Genomic DNA, 25,695 nt, shown 5'->3' with positions numbered 1-25,695 from the left:
AAAATTTGCATAATTCTCTTTGCCTTAATAATCACTATTTAATTCCCTTTTTTCTTTTGATTGTTAAATTAACATTACTAGGAAAACTACTTTAAGGTGTTTGATCAAATAGGAATTGAATTAAAAAAACTTTACAAAAGGTAAAAATTATACTTTAATCAGGAAAGTTTTTATTAAGATAGTATATAGAGAGATTGAAGAGGGAATATGTAACTCAAAATACACATTAGTATAATTTTTATGAAGAAAGGCTACTGAAATATCTGCTTAAACTTTTATTTTCAGTCTTTTAGTATGATTAATTCTATAAATTAAGCATTATATGATGTGTATTTTGTTAAAAATATATTTATTATTATATTAAATAATAATTTAATAAGTGTTTGAAATATTAACTGTTTTAAGAAGTGCAGTTGTAATTAGTTTTAGCAATTAAAAATGTATATAAAAATAATTAAATAATTTAATACAAAATTTAGTTATTGGTCGTGGTGTAAATATGGCTGCTCGTTTAATGATGTACTATTCAGAACATAGTATCACTTGTGATGATGTAACCTATGAACAAGCAAAATCTCAACTCGGTGAAGAAAATTTTATAATTTTACCAGTAAAAAAGTTGAAAGGCATGCAGAATATTAAGGCCGTCTATGAATATCGTTTAAAAGAAACATTGTGAGTAGTATTTTATAAAATAATTTCAGAAATAAGGTCTTTACCTTATTTCTGAAATAATTACATTATAATAAAGTTATAAAGTATATATAATAAATTTTTATATATTTTATAATTTTGATATCTAAAAATAAACAAAATGAATTAGGATTAGAATAAAAAATTTTGATTTCTCATCAAAAGATAAATTAGAAACGTGAAAAAGTTTATTAAATATATTATAAAATTATATTTTTAAAAATATTTATTTATAAACAATATCATTATAAAGTGCAAGATAGAGTGCATTTTATGGCATAAGTTATAAGATACAACTTTTGTCCATGAAAAATGCTCAAAAAATTTGCATAGTGTCTTATATGTGAAGTTGCAATCTCCCATAGGCTAATGAATTTCCTAAATGGCTTTTGGTAGATTGTAGGTAATTTCTACCTAGCCCACCTCTTGGTTAAAAATTGCTTAATTAAACGTATTATTATTAACTGTAGCTAAGGGGCTTTTGCATGTGTTTATGTAGAATATTTTAATGGTTAATATTAATTGTAAATGACTTTTTTTGAACCCTTTAAAAAAAGGAGTATTTTTAAAGGAGTTTTCATTTTTTTACAAAAGGAATCCACTTTTTTCTTCATTCTAATTTTATCTTTTTTATAATCAAAATATAGTTTAAAAATTTTTGGTGTAGAGCTACAGAGGCGCAGGATGACTTAAATACACTAAATATTCAATACATTTTCCTAAATATTCTGTGCTGAAATAAGAGGTGCATCTTACATGACCATGTGTCTTGTATGCTGTAAAATATGGTATATTACAGATTTTGAACTTTTTATTTTTTAAACATTATGTAAGCACCAAGCTCATGATTGTATTTTTCTTGTTTATGGATTTACCCTTTTTCAATGCCAGGTGGCAAATATATGTGCAGTTAATTTGAATTTTTTCTAGAATGGTCTTCGAAAGAAAAAAAGAAGAGCAATTGTCTCCAAAAAAGAAGACGATGACTTTGTATACAAAAAAGAGAAAATAAATTGTTACAATTAGCTCATTTTATACTTTACAAGAGAACTGACAGTTTTTATTTTCATCCATAACATAAATTATTTTTAGTTATTACAACTGTTTTAAATAAATATTCCAAATTATATAAAAATGATAATGATTTATCTATTATAGAAGTTTTAAAAAAATTCAAAGAAAAACTGATCATTATAGATCAGTACAAATAATTAAAAAATTGTAATTTGCATAACTTTTTAAGAGTAACTATAATAGATAATCCACAAATATATAAATGCTCAGGAGTATATAAAACTTTTACTTGACTATGACTTTTCAGCTATCACTTTAAATCTTGTAGGGTGGTACTTACATACATATGTCCTGAAAGAAAAATTAAATTATTCAAAAAGCACAATTAATTAAAAAGTAAATTAACTATAAAATACGATTTTTAAATGTTTGTCTTTAGACACACACAAATTCTGTAGGCATTCATAAAATTTGCCAATAAGATTGTCTGACCACTGCTGAAATTTCTTTCATTGTGTCCCTGATGCACTCATGAAGAATTTTCGGGTTCTTTATTGGAGAGAGATAAACTTTTATGTTTAGTTGCCACCATGTTGCCGAATCTAGGGAGTTCAAATCAGGGACTATTTGATACTGCCTCAGGTTTTTTCTGCTATGTCCAGAGTTATCAATCTGGAACCAAATACTTGTTTGAGGTTGTTAAGCTCTTTGCATATATGTACAGAGTGCACCAAACATTCATTTATCAAACTCTCAAACACAATTTGTTTCTAACAAAAATTACAGTATTCTCTGCCAAGACATACATATGTCCCATCCTATATAAATATATATAAATATATATATATAAATATAAATGTATGTCACATGTATGTCCCACCTATATATAAATATATAGGTGGGACATACATGTGACCTGGTTAACCAAACTTTAATCATTCTGTTGACAATGAATAATGTATTTAATTTTCAAAATATATATATTTTTTACAATTTTGTAAAATAAAAATACCTACATTAATGTATTTCAAAATCTCATTAATTTGTTTAATTATCATAAAACTAATGGAATTCTGATTGTAAATTTTTATTCCCAGCAAATTAACCACTCGGCAGTGAGCGACGTATATATATGTCAAGGGCAGTTGTGAGGGATGTATATATATGTTAAATTCTTTTGGGGTATCACCAAAATCTAGCCAAAAACTACCGCAAAAAAAAAATTCACATAAAAAATGAATTATGTAATAATAAAAAAAGTAAGTTTACTAGTCATAACTGTTTACAAAATCTTTTTCCGAAACGATAATGAGAAAAAATGTGTGAAAAAATACTTTAAAAATTTTCCCAGGTATATTCTCCACTACTTTGGGATAGCACCATACCTGACTATCCCACTGCTGAAAGGTTAATAAAACAGTCTTTGATAAAAATTAACAAATATATTTTCTTTTGTTATAAGAAGATGTGAGATCCTGGACAAGGTTTGAACCCTCACTAAAATTTATTTTAAATTGTTTAATGTAGAAAAGAGTGAGACAATTATGGAAAAAACTTTATAAAATAAAGTTTAAAATAGTCAATGTAAGCCCATTGACTATTGATGCAATGTAAGATTGACTGTTTCCAGTTGGGATCAGATTAAACTGTGGCAATATGCCATATTGTTGTATATATGTATATGTAGCGTTAAGCCTAATATTAAGTTTCGTTAATCTTTTGTTCTATATCTTTTCTTTGAATGTTCTAATGGTCTTTCCTTCCTGCTGGTGGGAATGCAATTTCGTAGAATAACACCGAAAAAACAAGTGTGTAAAACAAAAACCCTGGGGCAAGTCAGGGAGCGGGGTGAGACATTCCGAGTCTAGCTTTGAGAAGAAGCGGACGGAAAAGAAAGTGGTCATTGTCACGAATCGAGACAAAGTGCTGAGGTCGTCTTCAGGAAAAGAACTGACATAGATGGAAACTAAAACTGAGAATTTGGCGTTATAGATTCTTTCATTTGATTGGAGCTAGTGAAAAGGACAGCTACAAGTGACTGCGGTGCAAGTCTCCATTTCGTCAAGAGTGAAGACCAGACAAGAAAGAAACTCGGGTACCCCACCAGCATTTTTTCTTCTATTCTTAACCTTCATTCTTTTCTCCTCTATTTTCTTTTAGATTATAAGTTAGTTAAGATAGTTTAAGTTAATTCGTATTATTTTGGAAAGGGCTACAAACAAAGAACATTGTCGCGTAAACGCATCAATCCCCTTTGTGTGTACACAGTTTTACCACACCGACCATATATATATATCGGCGGTGTATAGTTGGGATCACAAAGAACATAGTGTATAAAGGACCATGTGAACCAATAATAAAATATTATTCTATTGTGTAAAATCTCGTATTTATTGTTTGTCCTCATGTACACCACAAAACATCAATGTTGACCTCTTCTGCATTCTAAGTTGGTTTCAATTTACACCTAATAACAGGTAGACGACCACTTGGAGAGCAAAAACGGGGATTTGATACTATCGAACGGACAATTGAGGGACCAGAAATCAATAAAAGCCCATGTCCCAAGGACATGAAGTTCTTTGCCTTCCAAAAACATAATGTTCCTTACAGATTTTCTTTCCAAAGCTCACAATATAAACCCATTTGTTCTGTGCCCATGTTCCACTGCCATCTCTATCTTTATTCTGCATCTGGAGTTATTAGCAACACTATCCTGAGGCTTTCAGATCACCATTGGATTGTTGAAAATGTCTTACTTCCATTTGGACTATTCTTTTACCCATTTCAAGAAGTTCTTGAAAAGAATTTTGTAAGCTCTTCATTTTTATAAATAAACAGGTTCAATTGTAAAGATGACTTGTCTCAGTGTCATTTACTAAACTCACATATTATTCCTTTCGTTCATTTTGACTCAGTTTTGATATTCTCTTTTTCCTCCTCCTCTTGGAAACCTCACAAAAAAAAAATAAATAAAATATTTTTTAATTCAAACGTTATCATTTTCTTTAAGATTAACTGAAGTTTATTTTCAATAAAAAAATATGCCATTATAATAATTATTTTTCAATACTAAATTGTAAATTCTTATTATATTAAAAATCAAATGCAATAATATTTAATTTAGTTTTTTATTTTATTATTGCTATTTTGATCATTTGTTTTTTAAATTTTATTTTCTTTTCAGAAGAAATACAATTTTTAATATTATTAGTACAATTTTTCTTTCTATTATTAATTATAATTTTCTAGAGAAAATTTGAAAGATATTGATCAGTTTGAAGAACCTTGTCTAGGAATGCTTAAAGAAAAAGCTATTGTAACAGAATATTTGAAGAAAATCAAAGAAGAAACAGAACAAAAAATTGTATATTATCACGTTCTCCATCACTTTGTAATTGTTAAAGGTGATTCTGGAATCGGAAAAGGACGATTTTTATATTGGTCTTGTTTAGAGGCTTCTAATTTGCATTACAAGTATAAATTTTCTCTTTTTAGTTTTGTTTTATAATTAAAAATGCATAATTTTTAAATTTATCTGTTATTTTTATACAATTTGATATAATTTATTTCAGAGTAATAACTTGTAAAGTTAATATAGCTGTGAAAGATTCATCTTTAAGTATTGTCTCAAGAATATTAACTAAATTACTCAAATTAAAAGGGATTGCAACAAAAGTAAAGCAAAAATTGATAACAACAATATTAAGAGATTCTGAAGAAATTCAAAATATACCATTATGTTTATTAAATGAATTATTTCAAATTCAGGTACTAAATATAGTTTACTTTTTTAACATGATAAATGCTTTTCTTGAAAAAATAAATATTTAGTCAATTGTTTTCAGGAAAGTTTTTTCTTAGTTATTTAGAAATTGAAAAAGACATATTACTGTTGCCAATAAGAAAATTAAAACATATTAAATACTTATGGATGAACTTATAATATTGTTATAGAAAACTATTCTTATTGAATCTTACATATTCTCGCTATTATTGCTAACAAATGACATTTAGATTAATTTCAGAATCACTTCTATTTAATAAATAGTTTTTTAAAAATATAGGTATTACATTATTCTCTTAGATAATCAAAAAATAGTTTTTGATTATCTAAGAGACAAAAATTAAAAATAAAATGCATTTTAAAATATTAGATTTTATTTGTATTTAATATTCACTTTGTAATACTTTTCTGATTTTAGATTGATTTATTTATGTAACTCTCGATCAAAGTTATAATAAACTGATTTGTTTCGTAAGCGATTGTTCATTTGCATTTAAAATTTTTTAGATTTAAATTTTTTCAGCAATTTTGGAGGAAACATTTTAGCAAATATAATTTCATTCTTGTGTGTATTATAGTTATTTGGTTGTGCTTTTTTTTAATAAAGACTTTTGTCCACAATGTAGCACATTTAAATACTTAATTGCTGTTTCAATAAATAACTCTAATTATTATTTATAAAATTTATGTGGATTTTAACAAATTTAATCTCAGAATATTCAGATTATATATTAAATTTTATTAGAATTTACTAAATATACAAGAGTTGAAAATTAAACTTCAAACCATTGTTTTTTTTGATTTTTCCAAATTTTATTATTATATATTCAAATAGAAATTTCTTAAGTATTCAGTATATAGTGTATTTTTGTCTTTAATCATTTTTTTATATTAGTAATAAGCTTAAACAGTAAAAATTTCTAATTGAAATTGTCTGTAATTTGAATTATTCATAGATATATTTGGTTTATTAAAACTCAGTTAATTTTGATGTTTTTAAAATAGTTTCCTTATCCAAAGGAACCACTTCCACAAGACCAAACAACAATGAAAAATATGCTGTTTGATTTATTGCTAGCAATGTTTCAAAAGGTAAATTCATAAAAATTTAATTTTTGTATTTATTGAAGTATTAAAAAGTATTAATAATAATAATAATATCTCTCTTGCTAGTCACCATTTTGTTGAGATAAGAGAGCTCAGTAGTTTCAATGAACCATATAGTGCTACTGATGAGAATGTAAGCATCAAGCATGGTGGGCACTCATGCCAGTAAGTTCTACAGGGATAAATAAAGCAAAGAGTAACCCACAAGCAGCATCTGACTCAGAGTGGGTGGCTGCTAGACAGCATTTGTTCCCTATGTTAGAGGTAGGAAACAAATGCGTTGTAGATGGTCGGGTAGCCAGGTGTGTCAACTGGAAAAAAAGAGCTGACTCTATCTCTGGCCTGGCAATCCCTGTTGGATGCCAATCCGCAACTACCTCCTCCGGCACTCGACCACGCATGTCAGGAAGGACCCACTTCATCGGAATGACATCTGATCCCACCGAATAACATACACTCTGTCCAGGGAATTCCCTAACCAGTTGACCTGAAGAAGAGCAAAGTTATTGTTCGAAAATGTTTGTCAGCCGCGATATACGCGTACAATATATACACGTTATGCACCGGTTACAGGTTCCAGATAGTGTACTTTGACTTCATTTTTAAGAGGGTTTTGATACACACTTTTGCTACATGTTCAGTAGAATTGCAAAACTTGCATTTAAGTTGGAAATATTTGTTTGACAGCTTTTTGATAAATGATTGTTTCATCCACAGTGTAAACATAAATTATAAATACCGAGCTTTCCATAGTTCTCTTGGCTTATTTCTAATGTATTGACTTTGATGTGTTTGCTGTTTAGTCTGATTTATTTTAGTTTTGGAGGTTGGAACTCTCCCTTACTGCTTGTCTGGTTAACTTGAAACTTTACAGATCTTATCTGGTGAGTTGATGACTGTGTTCAATGGTGTAGCTTTGACAGTTCTTGGCTATCTGCCTTTGATGCTTCAAAGGTGATAGCTTTTGCTCTTATGTCATTGAATTGGGAATTGCTGTTTTTGGATCCAGCTATCTTTTATGTCATGGATAAACTGAGCTTGGGGAAAAATATCTGTTGCTGATATGTTGTTGCTGCATTCACATGTCATCTTAAATTCACAGTTAGAAATGTTGATAGTGTGATAGAAAGTAGTGCTGAGATACCAATGTGTTTTTTTTTTGAAGATAAAGTTTTTTCAAAACTTCCATGAGCTCATAATATTACTGTTCCTCTGGGGGGTTTTGATTCTACTAAAGCTGCCAGGATGTTATAATTTGTTGCACTTATGAAGTTGAGCAACATTTGAGCACTTCTTATCTTGAAAAAGTTCTTTCATTGTTATATAGTTTTCAAAGCATTGATGATAATATTTTGAATGTTTCATACTTCCCTTTGAAGTTTTCAAAGGGAAGTATGTGGAAATATTGATAATGGTTTGAAGTTGATTGTTGTTTCCTCTGCCTACAGAAGGGTTTCTAGACAGTTGATCTAATAATGATTGGTTGATGAGCATTTGTTGATTTTTATTCATAGGATTTGATTAGGAGTTGTAGTTGCTCCTGATCCATTTTGATATCCAGGGACAAGGAAAAATTGGAATGATGGAAAGAAATAAAAAAATAATGATAAGTGGATATACTCACAGTTGAATGCATTGACAATAATAGCTCAGAACCATGTTTGATAAATGTTTGTTTGATAAGTTACTTCATGATCATTGCTAACTGTTCTGTATTTAATTTGAAATGGTTGAGTTGAACCTGACATTCCAACAGAAAGATGTTGAATGGAGTGCAGGAAAGTCCATGTTTTAAATATGTATACTGCTCAAGCACACATGGAGATGCATGCCACAAAGCAGCTTAAACAAAAGATACAATACTTAAGATACAAACAAATTCCTCATCTGTACTTACTACACCATCATAAAATTAGAAATAGATATAAGTTCATACACACAGACACTACATAACAACTACACACAAAAATGCCTACATCCCACTGTTACAGAACAAAAGTGTCTTGATCTGAAAAGAACAATTATACAAAACAATCTTTTTTCATAAATAATGCTTGAACATATCAAATAAAAAGTTGCAGAGCAGACAAATTAACATGCACAAACATAAAATTGCTCAAAAAATTGCATTCTCATTGACAGTACTTCAAAAGCAGTCACTCATGAAAACATACACAGTGTAACATGATGACCAATGAAAACATTAGCATGGTAATTAAGTTACAACCAGTGACACTATAGAAACGAAATTAATTAACATTCTCACAAAGTTACTCCAAGAAACACTCATTAAATATATTTACTTAATGAAAGACAACGGCCATACACATCACATATTATTTTCATCATGAACATCATATCCAGTAACAATCAAATTATATGGTAGATTTTAATCTGATTTCATATTTCCAAGTTTAAAATATTTTAAATTTCTCTCCTGTCATTACCTATGTGTGTAGCAATGCTTCATGTTATATAACCTTTGTATTATTTTTCTAACAAATAAACGGCCATGACATGGCATCTCTATCAAGCCCGCCACTTTTTGGTTCAGTATGACTTTGAAACGGACTAAAGTAGTCGTGTATGATTTTATACTTACTTGTAAGCTATCCTACTCACTATTTGTGAACACATAACTTGCAACAGTGATATATTTAACAAAATATTCTATACATATATTCAACAAATATATGTTTACTTATTTTTTGTTCTAAATTTTAGTTAATGGAAACTCAGCCACTTTTTATAGCAATTGATGATGCACATAATATGGATGATGATTCTTGGAAATTGTTATACAATGCTGCTCGTGCTTATCACCATGTTATTTGTATAGTAGCAACTAGTGTGACTGGTTTTAACAGAAGTGTTGTTAAGAAAATAATGAAAGGTCAAGTTACAACCATTATTTTGCAGCCTCTCGAGTCAAATTTTACAGGAATAATTGCCTGTCATTTTCTTAACGTTATTGGAATTCATAAGAAAATAAATGAGTAAGAAATTTTTTAAATTAGATAATTTAAGGTTAGATTTTGAAATATAATTTTGAAAAACGTTTTAAAATTTAACTTTAAAAGCTTTTTTATATTTAAAATTGAATTATAAAGAGAGAGTTTATATATTATAGCTTTTTAATAAAGCATGCTAAAGGGAATCCACAATGGATTAAAGAATTGTTATTGTGTCTTGAAGCCCAAAAGCTCATCAAATGTACATCGTATCCATTAACTGCCAAATTATATGATAGATATCAATCTGATTTTATTTTCCCATGTAAAAAATATTTTAGTGATAAATTTTATAATAAAGCATGGATTCCAATGGAAAAAGAAGCTCCACCAGAAAGTGTTGGAAATATGAAAAACATAACTTCAACTCCTGTATGTAGCATTTAAAATTATCATTATATTTCTAATATGTGCATTGTCTGGTAAAGTCACGTAAAACAGCTTTGTTAAAAGACAGTTTAGCAACTTCCATTTTACCACACTAATGCCAAGGCATTAGCGTGGTAAAATTTGGGAGTGTTGAAAACAAAATTTAAGATGACTGCTACGAAACAAAGTATTTGTAAAATTTTTTAAACAGAATTATGTGTCATTGACTATCTTAAATTTTGTAACTTCATTTACAGTTTTGTGTCATTTTTGTGTAAACATTTTGATATGTATAAAAATAGGCATTTAAAAACAGCAACATAGCAGTAGAATTGTTTTTTTTTCTTTTTCAAAATTGAAAATCAATTAAGCAACTTCCAGCAGCCTAACTAAAGAAGTTTTATCAGACAATGCATCCAATGACTTAAATGTAATAACAAATTAATACAGTGAAACCTGGGTCTAGCAGACACCTATATTTAATAATCAAAACTTCTGGTTCCAGTATACAAATAGAACTAAGTTATTAACATATTTTCACCTTGATTAAGCAGACTTTCTATAAACAATAGATAAAAATTTGCTTCTCTTTCTATTCTTTGAACCTCAGTTAAGTGGATTATACAATAAATTACACATTTCCATAAATATCAGTTAAAAAATATGCTTATCTGGTCCTTAATTACTTACATTATACTTTTGTCTACTTTGGACATTTTTGTGAACTAGGACTCATTATACTGAGGGAAGTGAAACACAATTTCAATTAAAATATATTTATTGTAAAGTAATCTTAATCATAATTAGCATAACTCTTCTCTATGATGAGCCCATCTTCAATTAATGTTTTCAGTAAGGACTTCTTTTCATGTTGCAAAATTGTTATCTTGTCTGAACTGAAGTTTCTCTAAGAGGCTTTCAATAATAGATTTAGCTTCAGCAAGAGTGACTATCACCTTCTATTGCACAAATTGTTGCATGAAACATTTCAGAGTGACATTCTAGAAATGTGGCTATTAGCTCTGAAACTGGATTATTAAAGAAATTTTTCTGAAACAGTGGTAGTTTATCAAAGGAAAAGAAATAGGACTGAGAATTTCGTACATCGCATTCATCCTTTTGAGAGTAAGGTATAGAGACAATCATCGCATTTTTGAGTGTCCTAACATTGTCTTGTACTCGGTACTCAAAAAGTCACAAAAACCGTTGAGTGTATGTACCCTAACAGTATAAATATAAAAATGCTAATATAGTTTTTCAATAACAGCTTGTATATCCATGTGCAATGCATCAGTTGCACAATGTACAGCATTATTTATGATATGGGATGAACATCCAACACCTATCAATGTACAGTTCAATTTTGATTTCAATTTATGAAAAAGATTGTTCTTTTCTCTTCTAGACTTACCACCAAAATTTGTATTGGTACTATCTGCTGACAAGGCAACAACTTTCTTACAACATTCCACTTTGTCACCAGTTGCCATACATATTCTGTAAACTGGTCTACAGGTTTATATGGTAAATCTAAAAACTACAGAACCATTGTTTTGATGCCTTCTGTAACAAAGGAACAAAGAGTGCACAAAGATTACACACAGTCTTGACTCACGGAAGGTCAGTGCTGGAAAGGGGAGAGTGAAATGAGGTCACCTTCTCCAAGAGGTCAACAGCGCCACCAACCTTTTATTACATCAGAAGAACATCTACAAAACATTGCAATCATTGATTCCAACATGATGATATTGGTTTTATTATCATTAGAAGCAGGCATTAAAATTTTGAGCTTTTTCCATGATAGGTTAATTTAATAGATTTCTTTTCTTGTCATTTTATGAAGTATATCCTATTCAAAGATATTTTATTGTAAATTTCTTAAGATTAGAATAAAATTTTCAATTATTTGAGTTAAAAAGAATAATTTTATCATATCAGAAAATTACAAAATTAAAACAAAAAATAATATTTTGTTGTTCTAGTTTCTTAAATTAAGATTTGAGTGTAAAATTTCAGATTAAAAAAACTGGATATATATATATATTATTTTCTAGCTTATTTGTGATACTGCACCTGCTACAGACTTAGAAAAAGTTGATTTACCTAAAACAATGGAAGGTAAATGAGAATTTTATAATTTAATTAACAAAAAAACTTTTTCAATAAATTGTAATAGAAAACAGTTTACTTCCTGTCAATTTTACAACAGATTTAATTCAGCAAGGTTTAAATATTATTAAAACAAGGCAGCAAGTATTGTTAAAAACTGCAGCAACTCTTCAAACAGAATTTGATGTTGAATTACTTGCTAAAATAAATCCAGATCTACCAATAGAAGAGGTAATTTATTTAAATTATTTTTTAAAATATTTTTTCAAAACATTATTTAAATAAGTATTTATTATTACATGCCCACATATTAACCTTCTTTATCTTAGCTTTTTCCTATGTTTGTATGGGGTCAGCATTCCCATCTTTAATTTGTCTTCACTTCTTTTTATCCACGGCATCCGTGTTCTCTCTCCAAAAACCTCTACCACCTTGTCTCTCCATTTCAGCTTCAATTGTTAAGACCCTAAGGTTAGACTGAGGTTTATTGGTCTACAAAAAAAAGGGAAAGAAGTCGGCTTACAGAAAAACATGTTTATTTGTAATTAACATCAAAACAGGAACAAAAAAAAACTTATACACAAATTCCCTTCCAACCACACGTGTCTAGATACAATTAGTACGCGTACACATCTTCGCTCTCCTTGTCGTTAGAACAATAACACGCGGTGACTCTGTAGCTACACTAGAGTCTAGCCGACAATTATCCCGCATGGAGAAATGAAATAATTGCTCAAGACGATACCTTGGACCTTCCTAAGTCTGTATTAATTCACCTTAATTCGTTCGTCTTTCATACAGCTCCGATGGAGTTCGATTCTTGCTCCTCTTCTCTTTTGTTCTCAGAGGGCTTCCCGATTCTCACTCTCGTGCTTGACACCGGTTCAGCTCAGGCGGACGAAGTTCGATCTCCAAAAAATCAGGAAAAAAGGTGCCCTTCCACGCCTGGACCTTCTATTTATACCGTTCTCGGCTACCGTCTCCCACGTGGTCCTTCGGTAACCAATCCAAGGGCCCCTTTTGCACGCGTCCCCCAAAGGTGGTTCGAAAAGGGGCGCGTGTCGTCTAAGAATGACGAAACAAAAAAAAGAAAACCCGATACAAAAAAGACGCGATAAAATAATAACTTGATACAGTAACGCAAAGTTATGTCTAATGATATACAATATATACAAATACACAAAAAAAAAACGAACAAATAGTGGCAGAGCACTACACAATCTTCCCTGCTTCCTTCTCCCTATCACTTCCAATTTTCCAATCCTCTTTTCAGCATAGTCCTCCCTTTTCCCCACATGTTCAAAGCATCTTAATCTACTTTCCTGTATATTTTTACTTATAGGACTCACCTTGACTGTTTATCTTATGTAATCATTCCTAATTCTGTTCTTTATCACATCACACATCCATCTCAGCATTTTTATCTCTGCTGTCTTCATCTTTTCCTGGGATATTGTAATTACCCATATTTCAGCTCTGTACATCATTGTAGATCTTACCACAATTTTGTATAATCTTCCTTTCATTTTGTGCCTTATTTTCTTATCACACAGCACTGCACTCATCTTCCTTCAGTTCAGCAATCCACCCTGAACTCTGCTGGATTTCTGCACTCATTCCTCCATCACTTGCTACATATGATCCACAATACTTAAATTTGAAAGATGTTACTAACTTTTCACCCTGGAGTTGTATATAACTTTTGTCCCCTCCACCAGATGTCATATATTATCTTTGCTCTGTTGATCTTCATGCCTCTCTCCCCCAGCACTTTTTCCATTCCTCCAGCTTCTTTTCTACCTTATCTCATGATGTTTTGCCCAGCACAATGTTGTTCACAAACAGCATACTCCATGGTATCTTGCTCTTCTCATCTTCCACCAATACATCCACCACGAAATTGAAAAGAAATGGGCTAAGGACTGAGTCCTGGTGCAATCCAACTCTCACAGTTAATTCCTATGTCATACCTATACTATTCTTTACTTGAGTTATTGCTCCCTTATATATTTTCTTTACAAGTCTTACCTACTTTTCTGTTATTTTCTTTACCCTCATATATCTCCATGCTTCCTGTCTTAGGCATCCTATTGTACACTTTCTCCGGGTCTATGAATACCACATGCAGTTCTGCTTGTGTCTCTCTCTATCTTTCCATCAACTGCTTTATAGCAAAGATCATATCTGTTGTTCCTCTTTCCAGCATGAAAACAAACTCTTCCCATCTATAGCTGTCTCTTTCCTTCCTTCCACAATTCTCTCCCAGATCTTCATTGAATGAAATATCACTTTAAATCTTCTGTAATTTCCATATTCTTGCACATTTCTTTTTCCTGTATAAATTGTCACCAAAATATTTTTCCTCCACTCATCTGGTATCCTCTCTTACTGTTGCAGCTTTTTCATAAGGTCACATATAATATCAATGCCCTTTTCACCCAGACATCTCCATACCTCAGCTGGGATCTGATCAGCTCCTGTTGCTTTCTTATTCTTCATTTTTCTAAGTGCCCTTTCCAATTCCTTTTGCTTATATCTGCTGTCATTCCTTCATTTGTTTTCCCATCCTCATATAGAACTCATAGATTTTTGTCATTTGTTGGCTTCCTAAAATAATTCTTCCATCTTTCCTTTATCTTCTCTTGGTCTTATAACACTTTACCATTTCCATCTTTTACCTGTTTTATTGATATGTATTTTTTTGATGTCTTGTCCCTTGCTTTCACAATTCTTACATGTCCACTTATTAATATAATATTTATATCATTTATTGTTGGTTATTTTAATTCAAGGGGACAAATGACGAAATTATTTAGTCCACAAGTTTTTATTTGACAAAACTAATTCACTATACGTACAATGCATAAAAGAATTGATGAGACAAAGATGAACATCATATTTCTGTTAAAAAGACATGCACAAAAATGGTGGTGACCTTTTCAGACTGTAAATATACAACAAAAAAAAATTGTAATAAACAATAATACTGTTTAATTAAACATACAAGTTTTAATAAATATAATGGACCAACAAACGTATATCTCATCAATCACTTGGTGTGGAGATGAAATTGCCAATCTTAATATTTATAAATGTGTGATATTATATTTGTAGGTGAATGTGTTGGTTTATAACATTAAGGAATTGATTTATACTTTTGCCATTATTTATTAAATTATACATTCTTAAATTTTATTTACATGACATAAGAATTTTTAAGTGAGAAAAACTTCAGATATAAAATTTTTAAATTCATTTTGTATACAACTTTCCACATTTAAAAATTGAAAGAGAATTAAAATTAAATTAATATTTTTTATTAATATAATTGTGTTTCTTATAAATTATATCAACAAATAAAAATTATTTTAAGCAAGATAAATTTTATATGAATCTATTTTTTATACTTTATACTTACGTTACGTTATTTGTACTTTATATTTTTTAAATTATATAGATAAATCAAGATATTAATGATATGATAAATCACCATTTCATAGAATATGTTCAAAAATCAGATGAAGAAAATAGAAACAAATTAATAATTCCAAGTTTTATTTATTCTACTGTATATGAATCTATGACAAATCAACAAAAAATTACACTTCATATAAGAATTGCAACGTGTCTTGAAAAGAAGAGTATTATTTGTCCATCATGTAGTGAAACAAAACAAATGTTAAAGAATGATAGAAAAAATATTGATATAACAAAAGATATTGTTGAAGAAGAAATGTAAGATAGAAAAATTATATAAAGCTTTATATTTTTTTATATTTAATTTATTCTAATGAATTCACTATATATTATGTAAGATATAATTTCATTTGTTTGTTAATTTATAATTCTATAAAGTATGTGGTGTTTTGTCTGGCCTCTTACAAGTAGTAGTGCAAACAGTCATGTACCATGCTTTGCTTCTATTCCACAATTGCTATGTAAATATTGGCAGAGTACCAGATAATCTTTAACTAACAAGTAAGTCTATATATTAACAAACATTACTATTTTGCTTACTGGAGTCTTAAAAGTAAAACTACATATTTTTAAGACTTCAGTTTGTAAAAGAGTAGTATGTATCAGACGGATAAGATCTCCTGCTTGATGTGTAGATCAAACATGATCTGAAACCTAATGTATCATATGTATTACTTTGCAACTATATTCTGTTCTTCTAGTTTTACTCCAGCAATTTTTTCTTGTTTACATATTATTAATAATGACTTTCCTAAACAACAAATTTAATGTTTATTATATCTTACTTTTAAAAAAATTATAATTGACTAAAAGCTAATTTTCTCATTGCAAAAATTATTTTTAAAATTTGATGTTTCCATAACCATTTAATATTAAAAACAAATTGGAAAGGCATATATTACTTATAATTTGTTTCCAGTTTCATTGTTATATTTTATATTATGTTAAATTATTTTTCTAATAGTAACTATATTTTTATCATCATTATATTTACATTGTTTTCAAATAGTGAAACTTTTTTGAATTTTATTGAAAAATATATAATCATTTAGAAAGGACTATTATTTGTGAAGGGACTGAAGGAGAAAGACTCGTGTAAATGTATAGTCCTACAAGAAATTATATTTCTTTGTTAATTGTGAATTTGTCCCGGCAAATATTTAATGTAATTATTATTTTTAAGAATACGTATGCTACCACTAGAGGACTCTATAACTGTTTTACATTGGATGGTGGACAGTAGCCTACAATAAAAGGTCAGTTCCGCCGAAGACTTGTTATTGCCTCTAAATAGTGTGTGAAGGGACTGAAGGAGAAAGACTCGTGTAAATGTATAGTCTTAAAAGAAATTATATTTCTTTGTTAATCATATAGAAAGTTTATTTCACAAATTGTTATTTTCCTAATAATGGCCTACTGTTATAACTTGAATACATAGTTGTTCATTTAAGCATACAGTATAATAATAATTTAATAATTTATAAATCCATAATTGCACTATCTGCTTCATGAAAATTTCAAATGAACAAAGAGTCAAGTTCAATGGTGCCATGTACTTCAAATTTAACTTGTTTTAGGAGGCAGTTTGAAGTCCAACTCAACTTTCTCTTAGAAATAATGGGAAGTGAATTAAACCATTCCCAGATCCTAAACAATAATTTTAACCCATTTTGATAAACTTAACAACAGCTACACATAATTAAAGTAAAATAACACAATTATATGCCCTAAATAATAAATTAGAACATGAAAATGATAAATAAAATACATAAATACAGTAGAGAGTCGTTTATCCGAATCATTCGGGGACTGGGGTTGTTCGGATAACTGATTTTTCAGATAACTGATTATGTACGAAAAAATATATTAACCTGTCCGATGTTGAAATTTTTCTTCGTTGCGTGTCACTTCGTGTTGAATTTTCATCGATTTTAAGCCTAACGAAAATTTTTATAATAATAATCGAGGCTATTGTATCGTTAAAAATTATTTCTTTATTTTGTACAAGCAAAATAAATATATTGAAAAATATAAAAACATAAAAATTATACTTTGGAAGTAAATCTAGTATCAAAAAAGTTTGATTCAGCACGACACAGTCAAACTGGAAAGCGTTCGGATAACCGGTGTTCAGATAAACGATTCTCTACTGTACTGTATAATAAAATGAATATTGCTTTTACTGTAACTCAGTGAGGAGTGATGATGTCTCATGTACAGGTAGAGAGGAGGAGAAAGGTTACTAGTTTCGTAGGGGGAGTCACTTTCCATAAGATACCAAATAATTGTACGTTTGGTGTTCTCTCTCTCTCTTTTTCATCTTAGCATTACTGTTGAGGGTTTTTGTCCATTTTTCCTTTTTTCCATGGGGAAGAATCTTTCTGATGTATTCTGGTATTGGCAACTTTTCTGATGTTCTTACAGTGAGTCATCATATTATCATTGAACAAGTCAATGCCATCTTCAAATTTTCTGTAAAAGGATGTTTCCCTGTTCTTGTAATCTCTCTCCATTTTTATGTGAAATAAGGGCAGCTGTGTCATTTGCAAATCCTTGTACCGTCCAAGAATCTGTTCTATTGTCATTTATTCTAAAAAGCCCATTGTACATTATATCTGATAGTCCTGGTCCTGATCTTGATCCCTGTAGGCATCCTTTCTCAATACTTTTTTCTATTTTGAAAGGTTGATTGAAGACTCATGCTGTTCTGTTGTTCAGATAGCTTTTAAAAATAATATAAAGATTTTTTGGGCAGTACAAAAAACAAACCTCTGAATTTTTTTGAATTTCAGTCTTGAAATGTTTCAAGGTTGCAGAGTCCATAAAGGTAAAAATCTTGAGGGGTCATTTTTTGACCAATCGCCATACTTTTCCTCTGTTATATATAACATAGTTGGGAAAGTAAAACATTAGCAAAATAAAATTTCTATAGAAGTTACCAAAGCTGAATACAATAGAAACAATAAACTTAGTTTAGTCAAACATTTAAATACAATTGACTAATTGATTATTTACAATTGTACCAAACTATTAATTTTCATGTATAGTTTGTGGGCTGCAGCAGGACAGGTCACAAGTTGGTTGACTTTGAGCATCACTAAACAATTAATGCACCAAATTTTAGCATTACTTTAACTCTGAATAATGTGTACTACAGATAATTATTGAAGAAAACTTTACTTGAACTCAGTTATAAGTTGAGGCATGAATGTAGGTGGAGAGAAACTTTGTGCTCTTTAAAAAACTGAAAAAAAAATCAACAAATATTTGGCCCGATACAGTAAATAGTTACATCCTTTTCCAGCAAGTAAACAAAAATTTTTAGAAAATAAAAGAAAATACAAAATAGGAAGATGAAATAATTAGTCCTTTAATTTAATTTTCTGTAATTACTCCTTTTCTAACTTCTTAAGTATTAACAACAATGCTTTCTAAGTTACTCAGCAGAATCTTGATGAAAATCATTGCTTAAGACAGTAGGGTCCAAAGATGATTTCTAGTCACATCTGCCATTACTATTCCTGTTATTACTTCTATTTGCATCACTTGTCTTCTTTTTTTCCTTATAATGCCTATAAATTAAATATGGATCACGATCTAGTATCTCCTCTGGATTTCTATGTTGTTTTTCGAACATTGTGCAAATAAGGATCCTGATAGCTGACTTTATTCTGGAAGAGGATAGATTGATATGGGTTAAATTCTTACCTTATTTCTGACACTATCAGATTCAACATTTACATCACCAACTACTCTCATAATGGTATGGAGACCAGAATATTTTTAGGGAAAACTTGCACTTATGCCTCCAGTAGATTAGACAGAGAAGCCAAATGTTTTGTTTGACATGAAACTTCCTCACATGATGACTCTTGTCCCTACAGTTTTTAGATTTGTTCAGTCATTTTATTCAGTCTGCCAGTAGAACTAGAAACAGATTCCAAACATTCTAAAACATCATTCCTGTCAGCAGAGGAGTCCCATACAATGCAGGGGTACATTACATGTTATAGGAAATCCTGTTATCAAAACCTGCATTATCACATGATTTATGCGAGTTTAAACCTAGGCCTAAAAGTTGAAAAAAAAACATATACCTCTGAATGACAAAATTCCAATTTTGCATATGTACTAGTCACATATTGTACAGGAGTTTACTGTATAAACATTATTAAGAAGTCTGAAATGCTACTTAATAATGTTTATACAAAAATCCTGAGTTTGAAGGAAATGTGGTGTTTATCCATGGATAGAGAAAGGCAAGTGACTTTCCTATCTCTATCCATGAATAAACACCACATTATTATCAAACATTTCTCAAAAGACAAGTGAGGAATGTTTGATAGTATTGTAAACAAACACAGCAGGGATAATAAAAACATCCCAATTTCTTTCGTCACCATTAATAATGTAAGTCAAAAGAGCAATGATAGTCTCTTTGTTTATCTATTTACAAATGCCATTCAAATATTTTTTGACAAGGAAGTGTGCAAATAAACTATAAATTAATGCATATGAAACTGTTGCATATCATCAGTTGAAAATTAATCAAAAGAAAATTTTTGTTGTTACTACATAAGAGATTTAAAAGATAAAGATTTCCTACATTTAAAAATTATAAAGAAACAATTAATAATTACTAAATGAAAAGGTCATAATATTATCTTAGATTTATATTGTAATTTAAATGATAAATTTTTTATAATAATCAGTTACATAATTTAAATTATAAACAAATAAAAAATTTTTTGTTATATTATATTTAGTGGACACCAGGATGGCCTACATAACATTAGTTGAGATTTCTACATCTTTTATAGCCTTCTTATTGCCAAATGTATGTAATTACACTTGGAAATTTCTGACACCAAATAGTTTATGCTTACTACTTGTGTTTTTGAGAGCTTTTTTGAATGGCAATGACACTGTCTCATATATGAGACTTAGGGATAAGAGGATGGAGTAGGAAATGACAGGATGCAGTTGGAAGGAGTCATTTGTAACACAATTAACTACACTTAAACATTTATTAGACAGCACAAAAGTTTGAAGTATGTTATACATCTAAGTAAGACAGTATTTGAAGTTACACTCATTATCATTGCAGAGAGAGAGTTTACAAATTTTGATATCTTAGGAATCTGAACTGGAAATACCCATGTCGAGGAGCAGAAGAAATCAAACCTTGACATTGACTAACAGTTCTCATTGAGGCAAATCTCCCAGATGTTGGAGAGAAGTAGCTCACATGCAGGAGAGTAATGAGAAATCTAAAGGCACAGAAATCCAAAGGAGGCACACAAACAAAACTGCAGATGGGTAGTAGCACATAGGCACAGATCTTAAGAGCTTAAAGAATGAGCAGCAACTGACTAAAATCAGCCAATCTTTGTCATATTCAAAGGTGCAAATTCCCCAGAGGTGACTAAGGGTCAAGGGAAAGATGTCATAAGGTATCACAATCAAATATGTGAAAGCATAAGTTGACATATCCCTGCTTCTGATAAGATAGATCATCATAGATCATCATGTTTTTTCTTTTTGTTTGATTCTCACATTTAGTCTTTTTAGTTTCATTTTTGAATAAAGAAATGATATAACATTAAAAGATATTTAACTTATATATCTGTAATATTTATTTTGTTATAGGTTATTTCCGAATGTAAAGGTTAATTTGAGAGCATGTAAATGTCTAGAAACAAGGTTTATTCTATTTGATCAGTTATCTAGTCATTGGAATAAAGCGTTAGCTATTGGAAAAGCTGTTGAATATTATTACTTAACTGCTAATGCTGCTATTAAATTAAACAATTTTGAAAAGGTAAAAGAGAAATTTATATTTTGTAAATAAATCATCTTATTTTTTATGTTAGAAATTTTTAATTTTTTATATAAAATATAATAGTTATATATCACTGAATTCAGACTTGCTATTTAAGGAGTTTATAAATTTTCTGCTTATATACATACATTTACTGATTTTGAAAATTTTTCTTACTTTTAAGTAAAAAATAAATAGCCAAATAATCAGTTAAAACATTTTTTTAAATACAGTAATACCTTGAACTTACTTGATAGGTGGGACCGAGTGATAACTGCGTAAGTCAGGGTATAATTTCGCATATAAATACATACAAATTATTTTTAATTGGGGCTGGAGACTAAAGAAAACAATAAGTTAGAAAAAAATGTTTAATAAAATCTTAGGTAATACACATATATAACAAATTATATTATTAAAATTGTAAACCAAAGTTATTTTGATGTAGAAGGCTTCATAAAATCTAACAAATTCATCTGACGGCTCAAAGATTTTTTTTTCTCCTGCAAAAGTTCCTTGTAGCATGCTAATAATTTTTTTATTTTTCGTTTTGTAGAAGAAATGTGCTCTGCATTGGAGTCTATATTTTCTAAAATTTGTAACCTCTTTTCATTTTTGTATTGAAGTCTTCAATAATGTTAACTTTACATTCCAAAGATAAAGTTTTTCTTTCCTTGTTAGATGCAGAAGAATCAGTTCTACTTCGTTTGGATGACATAGTAGAGTCTCTCAAGTCTCCGTAGATATAACAAACACAGAAATAAATAACACAAAATAAATTGTAGCTGTGCGTCGATTCCGTGCGACACATCTGAACATGTAAGCAGAACAATAGTATGGGGGGGAGTGAGTAATCAAGAGTTGTGTGAAACTCAAACAAAAGACGAATCGACGAGATTTAAAAATTGCATAACTCCGGGTTTGCGTAAGTCAGGGTAGCGTAAGTCGAGGTATTACTGTATTTGTTTTCATAATTATTTTCATTTTTGTTAATTCACCATAAAACTGTAAAAGTTTATTATGTAAGATATATAAGACTGTCCTAATTTTTGCATTAATCTAATCTCTGTCAGATCCATATAAAAATATATTATGACATAATATTAGTACATTATTTGAAATATACATCTTTATCTTTGAAAGTTAAGAGAGAAATGAGAGAAACAAAATAATTTCCAGCCTAAATAACATTGGTTGAATTTTTTCTGAGAGAAATATAATTTTTATGATTGTATTAATGTCAATTATTATTACTACAAGGATGAACTGGCCATTTTAGTTACTCTACTGAATTAATCAATGCAACTATAGCAATGGATAAAGTTAATGAAATGTTAATATTTTTGAACTTAGTTAAGGAACTATCTTTTGATACGAACGGGGCTGTCAAGAGGAGGAGCTGCAGATTTTTTCCCCGGGCCTAGAGAAAACTTAGGGGGTCCCTAGTAATTCCTACCCCTATGAAATTAATGTTATTTTTAGTAAACGGAAATAAAATTTTTGACTGCTTTTTATTAATAAAGGAACATTTTTGCATATTTAATTTGTTCAAAAAATAAATGGCAAAAGGAAGCTGCTAAGAAGCAAAGAGGCACTCTATCCCAGACCCCACACAAGCTTTCAATGGCCCTGGAATATGGACTGTTGAAGGTGGAATACCAATATTGATTAGGAAAGAAGATGAGAAGAATAAGCAAGCAAGGGAACTACGACTACAGTGGTTGATGTGAAGAACTAAGAAGATGTTGCTAGGCAAGGGAGTCCTTATCTCTGCTGTTTAACGTGTTAGTAATGATGTATTTATAAATTTTATACTATCCTCCATGTGCTTTATTATCTGTCCCACCTTCATTTCTAACCAACACTGACATTCCACTTTCAACTGTCCATACCTGAAGATGGTCCATTAACTAGGTTAAAAACAGCATTCTTTAAACTTCATCCACTGTTAAAGTTTCCTTGCTAGAATTTCTAGAAGAATTTTATTAGAAAGTTTTCTTACAATGGTACAAAATAATAAAATATTATTTATTGTAAAAGATAGGAGTTTTGTAAGATAAATGTGTTTAAAACTTTTAAAAATTTATAGTTTTTAAAATAACCAATTTTTAATAATGATATCAATTAAAAATATACTAAATTTGTAGAAAATTTAAAAGATTTTTAAAATCTAGTATATAATAATAGAGAATTTTTTATATTTAATAAAATAAAACAATTTTAAAGTTTGCATAGAAATGAAACTGTGATAGCTTTAACTTTGTTAAGAAATTATCAGATTTTTATTATTTTTTACCAAGTTAAAGATATCACAATATTTAGTTTTAATTGTTAAAATCTGTCATTGAATAAAATTTTAAAATTATTATATAAATACTAGAAATGTAAATGTACCGTAATGCATATATTTTATTATACATTTTTCATATATTATATATATATAGGCAGCATCTTGTTTGCAAACTGCTAATGATTTGATTAATTCAATGCATAAAATTCATAAATATCTCATTTCAAAATCTGATGATGATATTGCACTAACTATTCCTTTAGTTTATGTCAAAAGTAAAAGAATTTCAACACATGTAAGTATTATATAAACAAGATGTTTATTGTGAATAACTACCGTATATCTCGGCAGATAAGACGATAGTTAAATCATAAAAAAAGGCCCCAAAAATCCGGAGTCGTCTTATAGGACAGATACAAAAAAAAAAAATTCGATTGAAATTTATATAAATTAAAACCATTATAAAAAACCGGACAAACCATAATTATTTACTAGTAGAAAGTAGGGTATTTGCTCAAAATAGAGTAGCCCATATGACGTTTTTGTGAATAGTCAAGGTCATTATCCGAATGCCGAATCAGTGTGAATGTTTGCAACAATCGCAAGGCAGTGCAAGAAAATAAAATTTGTTCATTCGAAAAATTACAAATAGGACATAATTCTGTATACTCTATACACTATTATTATTCAGATGATGATTGCTGATCTAAACTAAATTCATAGGCCGTTGATAGTTTGGGGGTCGTCTTATAGGACAGATATATGCCAAAACTATAAAACTTCGATGAAAATTTATACCTCGTCTTATCTGAAGGTTGTCTTATCTGCCAAGATATACGGTATATTTTGATATAATTCAGTTAATTTATAGTCTTACCTGTTGCAACAATCAGCAGAATTTTAAATATTAAAAAAATATAAAATTTGAATGTGTAATTAATAGAATGTGATTAAAAGTAGTAAATTATAATCAAAATAAATAAAAATAAACCTTTATTTTATTAAAACATTTACTATTATAAAAATTGAAAATGGTCTTGCTTGCTAAAACTTATTTTCTGTTTTACTGTAATTAAATGCTGTTTGTTCATTGTAATATAACAAAATATATATTATTAATTTTCTTACATTTTAGATAATTATGCTTAAGGAATTAGTTGAAAAATTACTAATTACAGATTATATTCAAATTGATAAACTATAATTTCTAACTTAAAATATGTTTTGAAATATTCTTATCCAGTTTTAGTCATTTCTATTTTTTTTTTTTTTACATTTTACATCTGATAGTTACAAAAGAATTGTTTGTGTTTTAAATTACAGATTTATTTACTTGATACATTTATTTCTTTTGTGAAAATGTTAAAAATGAAATAACATATCTAAATAAATTAAATATAAAAATCGGTTTGTTGGCTTTGTTTTCAGTAGTATCATAACAGAGGAGCATGAAGTGTTATGAACTAGCAGTATATTGTCTTTAGTGATGAATTCTAATTCTAATTTTTGGGAAGAGACACCACTGTGTTAGTGTGTGGAGAACCACTGACCAGCATCTCAATTATACTTTTACTGTTAATTGGCATAAGCACAATGCCCCCACTGCTGGTGTGCTAGTCTGGAAAACCATCTTGTATGACAGTCAGTCATCCTCAGTAACAATACAAGGACATTGACAGGACAACAGGATGTTCAGGAAATCCTGTGCCTTCATACGTTGCCTTTTATGACAGGGCAGCAAACAGTCATTTTGCAGCAAGATAATGTTCAGCCACACACTGCTATGGTTTCCTAGGCATGACACATTCTTAGTTGCTGTTAAGAAGAAAAGTTTCTATGGAGCTATCCATAAAAGACATTCACACTGAAAGATGGGGAGGAAGTTAGTCGGACAAGGGGTAGGGTAGAGGTTGAGCATTAGAGGATTTCCGTTTATTTCATTAAATTTTATAGTTTATTCATTTCATTATATTTATTTCAAAATTTCTTGTATGTTTCACTTCTACTTATGGTATTT

The 25,695-nt window shown here is 29.4% G+C and overlaps 1 protein-coding gene across 3 annotated transcripts in view; it reads left to right on the top strand.

The window, feature by feature from the left end:
• Nucleotides 1-483: 483 nt before the first annotated feature.
• The window catches only part of LOC136972941 (adenylate cyclase type 10-like), a 79,002-nt gene continuing 53,790 nt past the window's right edge, over nucleotides 484-25,695 (top strand). For 2 of the 3 annotated variants that reach the window (XM_067267600.1, XM_067267599.1), the window contains exons 1-11: nucleotides 484-675; nucleotides 4,960-5,184; nucleotides 5,283-5,478; nucleotides 6,500-6,586; nucleotides 9,326-9,597; nucleotides 9,732-9,984; nucleotides 12,036-12,099; nucleotides 12,191-12,321; nucleotides 15,548-15,825; nucleotides 21,217-21,388; nucleotides 23,833-23,973. In XM_067267600.1, coding sequence (XP_067123701.1) covers nucleotides 500-675; nucleotides 4,960-5,184; nucleotides 5,283-5,478; nucleotides 6,500-6,586; nucleotides 9,326-9,597; nucleotides 9,732-9,984; nucleotides 12,036-12,099; nucleotides 12,191-12,321; nucleotides 15,548-15,825; nucleotides 21,217-21,388; nucleotides 23,833-23,973 — 1,995 coding nt within the window. In that variant the 5' untranslated portion in view covers nucleotides 484-499. The remainder of the gene's footprint in view (nucleotides 676-4,959; nucleotides 5,185-5,282; nucleotides 5,479-6,499; nucleotides 6,587-9,325; nucleotides 9,598-9,731; nucleotides 9,985-12,035; nucleotides 12,100-12,190; nucleotides 12,322-15,547; nucleotides 15,826-21,216; nucleotides 21,389-23,832; nucleotides 23,974-25,695) is intronic. The other variant, XM_067267601.1, reaches the window with a different exon arrangement.

This window comes from Centruroides vittatus, unplaced genomic scaffold (genome assembly GCF_030686945.1).
Source record: "Centruroides vittatus isolate TY-2023 unplaced genomic scaffold, ASM3068694v2 contig_3067, whole genome shotgun sequence".
Lineage (NCBI taxonomy): Eukaryota > Metazoa > Arthropoda > Arachnida > Scorpiones > Buthidae > Centruroides > Centruroides vittatus.
This window is presented reverse-complemented; position numbering and strand designations above follow the sequence as displayed.